At 45.1% G+C, this 13,407-nt stretch overlaps 1 protein-coding gene across 1 annotated transcript; it reads left to right on the top strand.

The window, feature by feature from the left end:
• The first annotated feature begins 4,154 nt into the window (after positions 1–4,154).
• Positions 4,155–9,099, top strand: LOC120028366 (ribosome biogenesis protein NOP53-like). Its single transcript, XM_038973585.1, has 12 exons — positions 4,155–4,366; positions 4,912–4,988; positions 5,088–5,184; positions 5,711–5,910; positions 5,999–6,054; positions 6,210–6,305; positions 6,450–6,551; positions 6,658–6,807; positions 6,913–7,088; positions 7,419–7,485; positions 7,735–7,811; positions 8,407–9,099. The coding sequence occupies exons 1-12, from the start codon at positions 4,161–4,163 to the stop codon at positions 8,465–8,467; spliced, it is 1,365 nt and encodes a 454-aa protein (XP_038829513.1). The 5' UTR covers positions 4,155–4,160; the 3' UTR covers positions 8,468–9,099.
• The last annotated feature ends 4,308 nt before the right edge of the window (positions 9,100–13,407 follow it).

Raw genomic sequence — 13,407 nt, forward strand, 5'->3', positions numbered from 1 at the left:
AGACAACAAACACAATTGCATTTTATTGAAGGCAACTTGAATGCAAAGAGATACCGTGACGAGATCCTGAGGCCCATTGTCGTGCCATTCATCCGCCGCCATCACCTCATGTTTCATCATGATGATGCACTGCCCCAACTGTAGACAATTCCTGGAAGCTGATAATGTCCCAGTTCTTCCATGGCCTGCATACTCACCAGACATGTCACACATTGAGCATTTTTGGGATGCTCTTGATTGACGTGTACGACAGCGAGTTCCAGTGCCCGCCAATATCCAGCAAATTCACACACCCAATGAAAATGAGTGGGCAACATTCCGCAGGCCACAATCAACAGCCAAATCAACTCTATGCGAAGGAGATGTGTCGTGCTGCGTGAGTAAAATGGTGGTCACACCAGATACCGACTGGTTTTCTGATCCACGCCCCTACCTTTTTTATAAGGTATCTTTGACCAACATACATATTTGTATTCCCAGTCATGTGAAATCCATAGATTAGGGCCTAATGCATATATTTCATTTCAATTCAAATCAAATTTTATTTGTCACATGCACCGAATACAAAAGGTGTAGATCTTACAGTGAAATGCTTACTTACAAGCCCTTAACCAAAAATGCAGTTTTAAGAAAAAATACCTAAAAAAAAGAATAAGAAATAGAAAGTAACAAATAATTAAAGAGCACCAGTAAAATAACAATAGCGAGGCTATATACAGGGAGTACCGGTACAGAGTCAATGTGCGGGGGCACCGGTTAGTCGAGGTAATTGAGGTAATATGTACATATAGGTAGAGTTATTAAAGTGTCTATGCATAGATAATAAACAGAGAGTAGCAGCAGCGTAAAAGGGGGGGCAATGCAAATAGTCTGGGTAGCCAATTGATTAGATGTTCAGGAGTCTTATGGTTTGGGGTAGAAGCTGTTTAGAAGTCTCTTGGACCTAGACTTGGTGCTCCGGTACCGCTTGCCATGCGGTAGCAGAGAGAACAGTCTATGACCAGGGTGGCTGGAGTCTTTGACAATTTTTAGGGCCTTCCTCTGACACTTCCTGGTATAGAGGTCCTGGATGGCAGGAAGCTTGGCCCCAGTGATGCACTGGGCCGTACGCACTACCCTCAGTAGTGCCTTGCGGTCGGAGGCCGAGCAGTTGCCATACCAGGCAGTGATGCAACCAGTCAGGATGCTCTCGATGGTGCAGCTGTAGAACCTACTGAGAATCAGAGGACCCATGCCAAATCTTTTCAGTCTCCTGAGGGGGAATATGTTTTGTCATGCCCTCTTCAAGACTGTCTTGGTGTGCTTGGACCATGTTAGTTTGTTGGTGATGTGGACACCAAGGAACTTGAAGCTCTCAACCTGCTCCACTACAGCCCCTTCGATGAGAATGGGGGTGTGCTCAGTCCTCCTTTTCCTGTAGTCCACAATTGTCTTGATCACGTTGAGGAAGAGGTTCGGCTGTTCGGACATCTCCCAGAGGCTGCACTACAGGTGGAGATGGGGGAAATGCCATTGCAGATTAGGAGACAGCAGCTGGCAATTAATTATTGGGTCACCCTACAGGGACATGGGGTGTCTCATCCTGCAAAAGGGATTTTACCGGCATGCTGGGAACATGAGCGAAGACAGAACACAAGCTTTGGGTGAGTGGGTAATACCCAGGCGAAGGAGATGGGACTGTATGGAAGGGAGTTTAGTCCAATGGTAGCTATTTCTGTAAATCCACCATGGCTACTCCCGCCTCCAGTAGTTAATCTAGAAGTGTTGGAGAGACGACAGAAAGATAGGGAGGGTGATCGATCTGTTTTGTTTAAGAGACGTCTAGATACTGTGTATCAGGATTTTGTTGCCATATACACAGATGGTTCAAAAGATCTGAGGACAGGACGTACTGGCTCAGCATTTGTCGTGCATGAATGTGGGGTGAGAGTCAGGAAACGCATTACAGATCATCTGGCTGTATATACGGCGGAGCTGATGGCCATACTGTTGGCCTTGAAGTGGGTGGAGGAAGTCAAGCCAGACAGAGTAGTTATTCGCTCTGATTCATGTGCTGTGCTAAGGAGTCTCCAGTCCTTTAGGTCACGTAGCAGACGACCTGCTTTATGAGGTGCTACAAACCCATGGCAGGATTAGACAGATGGGTATACAGATAAGAATTTACTTGGGTCCCAGCCCATGTGGGGGTGGAGGGGAACGAGGCAGTTGATGTACTGGTGAAACAAGCACTTAGTAGTGTTGATGTTGTAGTTTCAATGAGCAAGGCAGAGGCAAAAAGCCTGATATGGACAGTGATGGTGCAGAGATGGCAGGAGTAGTGGAATAGAGATACTAAGGGCAGGAATTTATTCACATACCGAGGAAAGTCAGAGAGGGGAAGACGGCGGGAAGGGACAGAAGAGAGGAGGCTATTTTTTACAAGATTAAGGGTGGGACACAGTCAGTTGAATAAGTCCTTAAATGTGATAGGAAAGCATTATTGCCAGTAAACAGAGACCGTGGAGCATGTATTGCTACAGTGTGGGAAGTATCAGAGGGAAAGAGAGAGGCTGAGATCTAATATGAGGGAGAAGGGGATACAGGAAATTAGTTTAAAGTGTATATTGAGTAGAACGTCATTAGATATAGTCTCAAATATTTTGTTGTCTTTTTTAAGAGCAACGGACCTGGCAGGTAGGATTTAGTTAATGTCTGTTTCTGGCCCACACTCCAATACAGTAGCTGGCGGTAATGCACCATAACGTTGGATGCCAACTGCCGATAATCCCCACAGAAGACGACGCTGATCCAGCATGATTGTACGGAGATTGTGAAAGCCGGTTAAATGGCGTCCCTTGACAAGGCAAGAACAAGGTGTATGTCAGCAGAAGTGCAGTATTATCATAAGGAGACTTATACTTGGAATACGGAGGAAGAATGGAGGGAAAAAGAGAGGCAGAGGAAGTCTAAGACAGGTAGGTTAAAAATGGCGGGAAAAAAGGGAGATTCTTTGTTAAAGAAGAATGGTAGAAAGTGTGAGCAGAGTGAGTTGAAGAGAGGAGGAGAAATGGAAGTGAATGAGGGCAAAGTATCGTAGGTGTGGTGAAGTTCTCGGAGCCCGAGGCTTGCACCGAGGGTCAGGATAAAGATGAGTCTGTGACCGTAGGAGTGAAGTTTTTGGAAAAAGTGGACCCTTGCCTTTTGGCAGATCCATTAGTGGTCTCAGGGCGGATGAAAGCAGAGTTGGGTGCTGTGGAATCGGTGAAGATAACCAGAAGTCCTCTTGTGATAATTGTATGTGTTTCTGCTGGTCAGAGGGAGCAGGTGCTCTGTGTTAAACGAATGGGGGCAAGGGATGAGAAATGTTTTGCACTCAAGAAAGTGACGTTACGAGCTATTGTGCCGAATTCTTTACGTTGTTACAGGTGTCAAGCTTATGGGCATGTGGCATCAGTGTGTAGGAGGGAGGTTTTTAGGTGTGAGAAGTGTGCAGAAGGGCATGAGAGAAATAAATACGTAGCATTGGGGAAAGTAGTGGTATGTGTTAATTGTAGGGGTGCCCATTGGGCTGGGGATCAGAAATGTCCTGTGTGAGAGAGGCAGGTTGAGGTTTCCAAGGTTAGAGTAGTGCAGAAGTTGTTATATGCTGAGGCAGTGAAGAAAGTAGAGGAAGATGGGTCAAGGGGGAGGGATCCTGAGAGGAGTGGTGTGAGTAGTAGATCTGTACCAGTACATAGGGATAAACCAACAAGTGAGATAAGTTTCAGTAAGATTGGATTTTTGGCATTTATAGCAATGGTTATCAACTGTACTGCAGGGATGGAATGTAAGTCCCAGAAAATAAAGGTTGTGGAGTCAGCTGCAGATAAGTATTTGAGTGTGCTAGACTTGACATCAGAAGAGTTACAGGGTGTGTTAAGTGGTGGTGTCCCATCCTTTCAGGCTGTTGGCCCGAAGTAGGACTAAATAGAATTAAATAGTGGAGTATGGTATTTTATTTGTACATTATTATTATGTTTTTAGTAGTGTTAGATGGTAGGCTACTTGTTGTATTTATTTAGTATTTTTTTCAAGCAAGGTTTAAGGGAGTTATACTCCAGTCTAGTAGGTGGCGGTAATGCAACATTTATTGGATGCCAACTGCCGTTAAACCTCATGAAAGAAAAGAAGGCTGATCCAGCATGGCGGCGGTTAAGAGACTCAAACGCGTGGCAGCGTTGCAGCCAGGATTCATATCTTTTAAATCGTCGGCCGAATCAGATGACTTGAACAGTGGCCGGAGAAAGCGTGTGAATAAGAATAAGAAAAAGAATTGGAACAAACACAGTGATATTCAAGATGTTGAAGAGTTTTTGGATGACGTGAGACTTCAGGAAAGAGCTACAGGGTGAGCAGCATGTTTGCCAACAGAGCTAGCTGTCTTGCTAGTTATTACCTGCTAATAAGCGATTATTTAGCAGGTATTGCGACATTATCAAAAATCTGTGATTATTCTAGCAAGCTAGTTTTGCATGTCAATCAGTCCAAGTCAACATCTTGCAAAAATGGAAGTTGTACCTTGCTAGCTAGCAATGCTAATGTGTTTATTCTAATTAGCAAGCAAGCTAAGCTGGTTAACCAAGGGAGCTGGCTAGATAACTACGTTTAAATTAAAAATAAATAAAAATCTACCTACATTCCTAACTATAATCACCCTCATAATTATCAACCTTGCGCAACACACCTAAACTGAATCGTTTCTTGACCGGTTTACTAGTAACGTTATAATGTCTTATGATTCGGCTGCTTTTATGTAACGTTACCTAACGTTAGCTAGCTAACGTTATTAATACTTATATTTACAGTTTAACACATGCTTTATGCCTTAGCTACATATTTTGATTCAAATTTAATTGCCTAGTTTACATTTTCTTTTAATAATTTATTCGACAGAGGACTGGTATCTGAGAAGCCAGATGATACCCTGTTCTTTGTGGACATCGGAGAGCAGAAAAAAGGTGTCCAGCCAGGTAAGCAATACCACTGTTTACGTAAAATATATTTTCTGCTTCAACTTTTAATGTTTGGAGTGTCAAATAACTGAAGTTTGTGTTTTCTGTGTCTGCTAGAAGTCCAAGAGAGAAAGAAGGGGAAGAAGTCAAATTCACGGCCCCTGAGGATAGACCTGATCCTGCAGCATGACTCCCTTGTCCCTCCGCCTAAAGAGTGAGTTTTTCTGATATACCCTAACAATTGCCCTCTCACCCCCATCCTTCCCTGGCCCTTAGCTGGAGATGGTTCGGCCGGTTCAGTCAGGTTGCGCATGGCACAATGTCCAGTGATGAACCCATCCTTGCGCTCACAGTATTTCCTTGGGAATGTGAAGACAATCATGGAACTCAGGGAGCTGTTGTGTGAACAGCCTCCTGGGAACTGAGGGCAATGTGCTGTTTCCCCTCTACTGGGTCGTATTTACTAGTAATGAAATGGAAACAAACGGGAAGGGACCACCTGAACTTGTCCAATAAGAAATACTTGTTTTTGTTTTGTGTTGCGAAAGGTTTTGCTAATGTGTGCACAAACTAAGACTACGCAGATTTCCCCCCACTTTGTAAACTGGAGCCATGCAGCAAGGCTGTATTTAGATAAGTGTACTTTGGTTAGCTTATTGCTCATAATAAGCTGTGTTTGTACACACTGTTGAAGTCTTTAGGACACTACTTAAAATTCAGTTCCCTCCTCTCCCCCCCAGTGTTTTGGCCCACCAGCAACCAAACGCAAAGAAACTCCGCCGCATTGCAGAGAATGCCGAGAAATTGGCGGCCATGGGTGTGTTGCCACGGAGACAGAAACGGCTCTTGAGCCGCAGACCGGCAACTAAAACGTCAAAGGCAAAGACGGCAGCCAACAACTTCCCAGACAGACCCTATTATGACTTGTGGGGAGGAGAGGGTAAGTTTGGCTATTCAAAATGCTAAACTAAGTCAAATAAATTGTTGGCGTTCTTCTGTCAGTGTTTGTGACCATCTTCATATTGCAGCCGAAGAGACAGCAGATCCTTACTACCTTGAGCAAACAGGGAAAAGTCGTGTGAAGGTGAGAATGCAGAATTGTCACTGCCTTAAAGTTTCTAGTGTCTCTAGTATTGTATGTGCTGTATAGTGAAAAGGGATACTTAGGCAAATAGGAGTGTTTGTATATTTACTCTTGTCTTACCATGAAGTTTTAAACGCTGTCTTGTTCACTCTTAGCGACCAGAGAAGCTCAACGCAAAGCCCTCTATTCTCCCGGCAGTGGAGGTCATAGCCCCTGGAGGCTCCTACAACCCAGACTTCTTCTCCCATCAGGTAACTTAATACACTTAACAGTGATTTAAATGCCAATGCCAATTTATCAATGTTTCTGCTCCCATGATATGTGTGGTGTTCTGTCTCTTCATGTTGAGTAATGCCGTGGTTGATGTATTGGAAGTGCTGACCTTTTTCTCCCAGGCCTTGTTACTAGAGGCCCATGAGGTGGAGGTGAAAAGGGAGAAAGCGGAGCTGAGAATAGAGAGACAGCTGGCTGTCAAACAAGAAGATACTGCCACTGAGGTACGACAACAGAACCCCCCCACTGTTCATCATTACACAATTCAGAACAGTATGTGGTCCTTCAGCTCCATTTTGCCTGACCTTTCTCTCTGTTGTTTCTCTGCAGGAGACAGTCTTCCAGGAACAAGTGGAAGGGCTAGTGGAAGAGGAGGAAGATGAGGAGGAGGAGGAAGAGGATGTTTCTATTCGTGGTGGCTTGCAGCAGGAGAAAAAGACCGAGAAAGAAAGGAAGAGAGAGCGAGCTGACAAGATAAAGGCATGCAAGACTACAAAGCCTTTTCCCCCTAATGTGCTCTAGCTTTTCCCCTCCATGTGCTAGCTTAGGATCTGACCGACGGTGTCTCTGTCTCTTGCTGTGCAGTCACAACAGAAGCAGGCGGCAAGGGCGTTCACTGACAAGAAGCAGCAGCTCTTCCAGCTGCGCTCCATCCAGGCGACCCTGAAGAGGCGGGAGCAGCGGACCAGAGAGAGGGTGGCCCAGCGGAAGGCCAACCAGGAGGCAGAGAAGTCCATGCCCCGACGTCTCGGCAGACTCAAGTCAGTACCTCCACAGGAATGCCACTATTCTCATCTACCATCTTCGTTATTTATTACAATTTATATCTAGAGCGAGATGCAACAGGTCCTCCATAGAGCTTCCTGGCCAATTTGAAAAGCAGGTCAAACGCATCCTAGTATGAACTGGAAGAAGCCTTAGACATTTCTGTAACGATGGGCTCCAGAAAAACCTATACCCCATTCCAAACCAAATAATTTTGCCTGATTTCCATAGTGCTGCTTTCCCCTTAGTGTGAGTTTCGTCTGTGCCGTTGTCCTGTCTGTGATCTCCATACTCTGTCTGAAATGGTCCCTCACATATCTCCCCAGGTTCCAGGCTCAGGATCTAGAGATCCAGCTGAGTGATGAGATTCCTGGATCCCTGCGGACACTCAAGGTTTGTGACTAACTGACTATCCCCCTCACTGTCTACAATACATTCACACTGGGCTGGCCTTTTGAACCCATGTACATATATGTGGAACTGAAATGCTGAAAAAGTTACAGCATAGCAACTTAATTCACAATGTCACATGCTGACCCGTTTTGGAGCAAGGTCCTTCATCAGAGCACTATTTATTTATATGGATTTACTGATGTGTACTGACATGTTTCCCTTCTCCACATGTAATTATGTGTCCTGCAGCCAGAGGGCAGTGTCCTCAAGGACCGCTTCAAGAGTATGCAGAAGAGGAACATGATTGAGCCCAGAGAACGAGCCAAGTAAGTTATTCTCTCCCTTTCTGTAAAACAAACAGCATCTCATGTCAGGTATATATTTATACATAGTAGTTTGTGTATGTCATTAACTCATAACTTTCATAGTAGAACATTCTAGATTTGTTAGCATTATTGGCTGTTTCCAGAGAGGTATACTACAAAGCAGGATCTATGCGTTAGCCATAATATTGTGATTTTTTTTTTTTTAGAAAGATGAGCTTTAAATTGGCTTGGTCTAATTGACCCAACAACCAAACACACATTTAGCTGTCTTAATGAACCAGAAAATAGTTACTTTAGTTGTTTTATCAAAGTTAGCTGGCTAACATGTGTTGTAGTATCCCCCTTTTTGGTTCAGTCAGCTTAAGCATGACGATGTCCAGTGATGAACCCATCCTTGCGCTCACAGTATTTCCCCGGAAATGTGAAGACAATCATGGAACTCGGGGAGCTGTTGTGTAAACAGCCTCCTGGGAACTGAGGGCAACGTGCTGCTTCCCCTCCACATCTCCTTTTGTTTTTCTTATACAAGAGAATATGGTTTTGATTTGATAAGCCATTGAAGTGCTTTGATTGTGCGCTCTGCCTCCTCCCACAGGTTCAAGAGGAGACACAAGGTGAAGTATGTTGAGAAGAGGGCCTTCAAGGAGATCACCTAGAGACCAAACCAACCTATGGAACTGTTCAGGACTGTGATGTCACTCACAACACAGCGGCACCCACCGCCACTGGGCGACAGCCAGCCAGAGAGCTACTATTTGCCCCCTCAAATGTCTCCAATCAACTCAGCCCATTTTAAGTCAGTGATGGATTTGCCACCCTTTTAAATCTGTGTTGTAAAATATTGAAGATCCAAGTCACCACGATTTGGAACATTATTTGCCGTGCCTTGATATTTTCACGCAACACGAACCAGCCCAATCCAGATAGCGTCAGTCAGATTCAGGGTCAGTTCTAATGCATTTGGAGGTCAATTGAGTTAATTTGCAGGATATTTAAATCCACTGATTCTGGGTCTGTCAACATCAGTTGGGAATGTTAAAGGCTTCAGAAGGGGGCTCTCTCCCAGTTGGTGATCTTGTCTTTCGTTCTTGCAAAACCATCCAGATTAATGCCCTCATTAGAAGGAGTGGATTCCTGAGTGAATAACAAGGCTGTTAATGGCAGACTAACGTTTAAAGCCACTTGTCAAGATTTGGACTTGGGTATGTTCTTTCAGTTACATCTGTTGTGTACAAAATCACTTTATTTGCTGTAATCTGACTTGATTTCATTAAAGCAAGTTAATTAATGAAATTGTTTTGACTCTGATTATGCTATTTATATCTGTTTGTGCTTCTCAACAAATAAGTCATGCATTAAGGTGTCTAGTATGATTGCAAAGAAGTTTCGTATGATTTCTTAAAATTGTCTCTCGACCACAAGCATAAGTCTCTAGATGAAATTTGAATTTGGCACCAGAAGTCTATTCAACAGCTTAAAAAACAATACATTGTTGAAATTGTAAAATATTTTTGTAAGCAATGTTTAAAAGGGTCTAGTTTACATACAGTGTATCCATGGTGCTTGTGGTATATGAAAATATCTTGGTTGTCGTGTGACCTTTGCGAAAATAGTGGCTCAAACTTATTATTCAGTGGCAGTAGAAAGTACACGGCCCTTGGATTTCTTCACATTTTGTGTTACATAGTGTGATTCAAATGGATTTTATTGTACATTTTTGTCCATTGTCGACGCAAAATACTGTAAAAGTGTGAATATATATTTTTTAAGATGAATGAAAAACAAAACTACCTTGATTAGGTAAGTATTCATCCCCCTCAGTCAATACATGTTAGAAACACCTTTTAACAGCGATTACAGCTGTGAGTCTTGGAAAAGTCTCTTAAGATATTTGTGCACCTGTATTGTGCAATATTTGGCAGTTCTTTTCCAAATTCTTGCCTACAAAATTGAAGTCTGGCCATAGATTTTCAAGCAGATTTAAGCCAACTGTAACCTGGCCACAAACATTCACTGTCTTGGTCAGCAACTCCTGTGTAGATTTGTGTTGTAGGTTGTCGCGCTGAAAGGTGAATTCATCTCCCAGTGTCTGGTGAGAAGCAGGTTTACCTTTATGATTTTGCCTGTGCTTAGCTCCATCCTGTTTCTTTTCATCCTGAAAAACTCCCCAGTCTTTGCTAATGTCAAGCATACCCATACCATGATGCAGCCACCACCATGCTTTAAAATATGGAGGCAGTTACTCAGTAATGTGTTGGATTTGCCCCAAACATGAGGCTTTGCATTTAGGCCAAAAAGTGTATTCCTTTGCTGTTTTTGTTGTCAGTATTACTTTAGCGCCTTGTTGCATACATATATATGCATGTTTTGGAATCTTTTTTATTCTGTATATTTTTCACTGTCATTTTGGTCATTATTGTAGAGTCACACATGTTGATCCATTCTCAGTTTTCCATCACAGCCAACTCTTAAAATCACCAATGGCATCATGGCGACATCCCTAAGCATTTTCCTTCCTGTCCTGCAGCTCAGTTCAAAAGGACGACTGCATCTTTGATGTGTCTGGGTGGTTTAATACATCACCCATAGCATAATTATTAACTTGACCATGCTTAAAGAGATATTCAATGTCTGATTTATTGTTACCCATCTACCAATCACTGCCCATCTTTGAGGCTGTCAAAAAGCTCCCTGGTCTTTGTACTTGAATCTGCTTGAAATTCAATGCCTGACTGAGGGACCTTACAGATGTATGGGGGACTGAGGAAGGGGTAGTCATTCAAAACTCATGTCAGCCACTATTATTTCACACGGAGTCCATATAATTTAGACTACATGGCCAAAAGTATGTGGCTTGTTGAACATTTCATTCCAAAATCATGGGCATTAATATGGAGTTGGGGAGGAGGAGGACACAGACAGGGAGGGGAGGCCTTAAACCTTAATTACTTAAACCTTAATTACCCCTGGCCAGGCAGTTTGGAAGTGTCCCGTGGGTGCCTGGAGCTCCGACAAAGCTGCTTATCCCTTAAACGGGGTGCAAATGTAATCTTTTACCTAAAGAGTGGCCCACCGCCCGCCTCTGATCCCTCCCCGCACCGCTAATCCCTGTGCCTTCCAGCCAGGCAACCTCCGGTGCCCACATCGCCCTGCCCCTACTCACAGTAGTTACACTCAACACACTGGTGCCTCTGAGACTGTGCCTGTAGTAAACCATATCTATGTTATGGCTATTTCACAATGCAATGGACAATAATGTTCTCGTTTAATCTATCAATGCTACCAGCCATCTTGGTTCCCCATGACCTTCAGTCATTTTGAGTGTACAGATTTCCGTGTGTGTTTGAGAGCGATGGTTTTCATGTTTTTCTCCTATTCTCCCTCACTACATGTGCGAGCCGTTGATGGAGCCAGATTGCATTAGCATGAGGTAGATGACAATGGTGTGCCGTGAGTGGAGCAGAGCGTTACACATTATGAACGCTCTCCACTGCTCACCTGCATCACTTCATTATAGTGTGTCTCGACGCGGCTCCCTGAGCACATCGATGTGCTGAGTCAGCAACCATCAGTCCTCTCACCTATAGTCCTATATACCAGTCTTCGAGCTGTCCTTTCTCAAATACACATGAATAGTGAAGGTGAATACCTCATCCCTTCCCCTACTGACTGCACTGGTACTGACCATAGGTCACTCGCTCAGGACATGATTATGTCAAAGACCCTCTTGGGAGATATTTATGGTCTTCACCTGAACCTCACAGTGGATGCTTTCTTGAATGTGAGAGGATGGGTAACATAGTGATATGAACTGTGTACAATACATTAGCTTACAAGTCAGTCCCACGTCTGTATTCATCTGGGAGGATACGGGTCTGGATCCTGAAGAGAGAGGGGGGTGCATCACCTGAGTAAATTACTCTAAATCCAACAGGCTCTCACAGTCACTGCAGCATTCGACTTTTCCCACGTTGCTCCAAACGTCGAATATCTCTGCTATATCTCGTCTCCCTCGTCTTCCACCAGAGAATTAGCAAGTGTTTGTGCATTTGAGAGTGACCATAACAGCAAAGGTAACCATGACAAGTCTTCTACATTTGCATCCGCCAACACCATGCCAGTGCCAATAAACACAGTTGTCAATGTGAACGCTCTGTGTACACACAGAAGGTGAGAGGAGAGGTAGAGCAAGCACACCAGTAGGTGGGAAAAATGGAGGGATGGATGAAAAGCAAGACTGGAAGAGAGTGATAATGGAAAATGGTTGGTGTGTCGGTTGTGTTGTATTTGGAGTGGAACAGTGAGAGATGAGAGAGAGAGAGGAGGGGATAAACAGAGCAATGGAGGGAGGAGCAGAGCGATGATTCCTCTCTAATCCTCTGGACACGCACGAGCCGTGTGCCTGCAGACAGACCGAGAGTGTAAGAGAGTGAGTAGGCAGGTGGAGACGGAGAGAGTGTGAAGTCAAACTGTGAGGGGAGCAAGATGAAGGCAGAGGGAGGGAGGAGAAGAAGAAGAGCTATTATTCCTCTAGCACGCTGAGAGAAACCAGTGGGGAGCCTTCCTTACGAGCAGAAGCGAAGCAGCAATTCACTCTCGCTCTCTGCCAGAGTGAGAGAGGGGGAGAGCGAGCGAGTAAACGAGAGAGAGAGAGAGGTACACTACTCTGCTGACAGTGTGAACAGAACGAGGAGAGATGAGAGAGGGAGGGTGAAGCAGAAAACTAGACAATGTGGAGGGAGAGCGGTAGGTAGCAGCTTGTTCAGGAGAGGTGGAGAGAGAGGCAGAGAAGCACAAGACTAGCCACAGGGAAGGAGAGAGAGAGGACGGAGGAGAGACAGTGGAGGGAGGGAAGAGGAGGATGAGGGAGGAGTGGAGAGAGAAGACAGACGCTGATCTTTGACTGTTGAGGACAATGTGCGAGCGTGTGAGCGTGAAGTGTGCTTGTGAGACTGGGTGCGATGGATCACTGTTCCTGCACACTGTAAGTCTCAGTGCATGGCAGGGCGTTTAGAGTGTGTGAGTCTGGTTTCATTGTGTTTTACCAGACACAGCACAGTGGCTGAGGGATTACGACAGCTGGGGAGAGAGTGTGAGGCTCTTCTATGTGTGTTGTGGTAGCGAGCAGGTGTGTGTATGTGTGTGTGTGTGTGTGTGTGTGAAAGCAGCAGGGCAGCTGGAGACAGAGATAGGTAGAAAGGCCAGGTACACCTAGAGGGCAGGATCACAGAGAGAGAGAACCCACGTGAGGACAGAACAAGTGAAACAGGGACACCAACTCTGCCACCAGATACAGTGCTTGTACGTGCGCGCGCGTCTGCACGGCGGCACACAGAGAACCGGCACACAGAGAACCGGCACCGGTCCAGTCATCTCAGGTCAGCGCGGTGGGGGTGGAGCCAGGGTCCATGGATATCCACCAGGCAGCCATGGGGGCCCAGTGAGCTGTAGTAGAGGACGCCCTCTGCCCCCAGTCCCACCCAGCAGCAGCACTCTCGCTTCCCCTCCGGTGGGTAGACGAAGGTGAGCCTAGGGCACCTCGAAGCCCCGAAGGAGGGCCTACAGCGGGTTTCCAGTGCCCAGAGGAGGAACCACG

This window comes from Salvelinus namaycush, chromosome 34 (genome assembly GCF_016432855.1).
Source record: "Salvelinus namaycush isolate Seneca chromosome 34, SaNama_1.0, whole genome shotgun sequence".
NCBI lineage: Eukaryota > Metazoa > Chordata > Actinopteri > Salmoniformes > Salmonidae > Salvelinus > Salvelinus namaycush.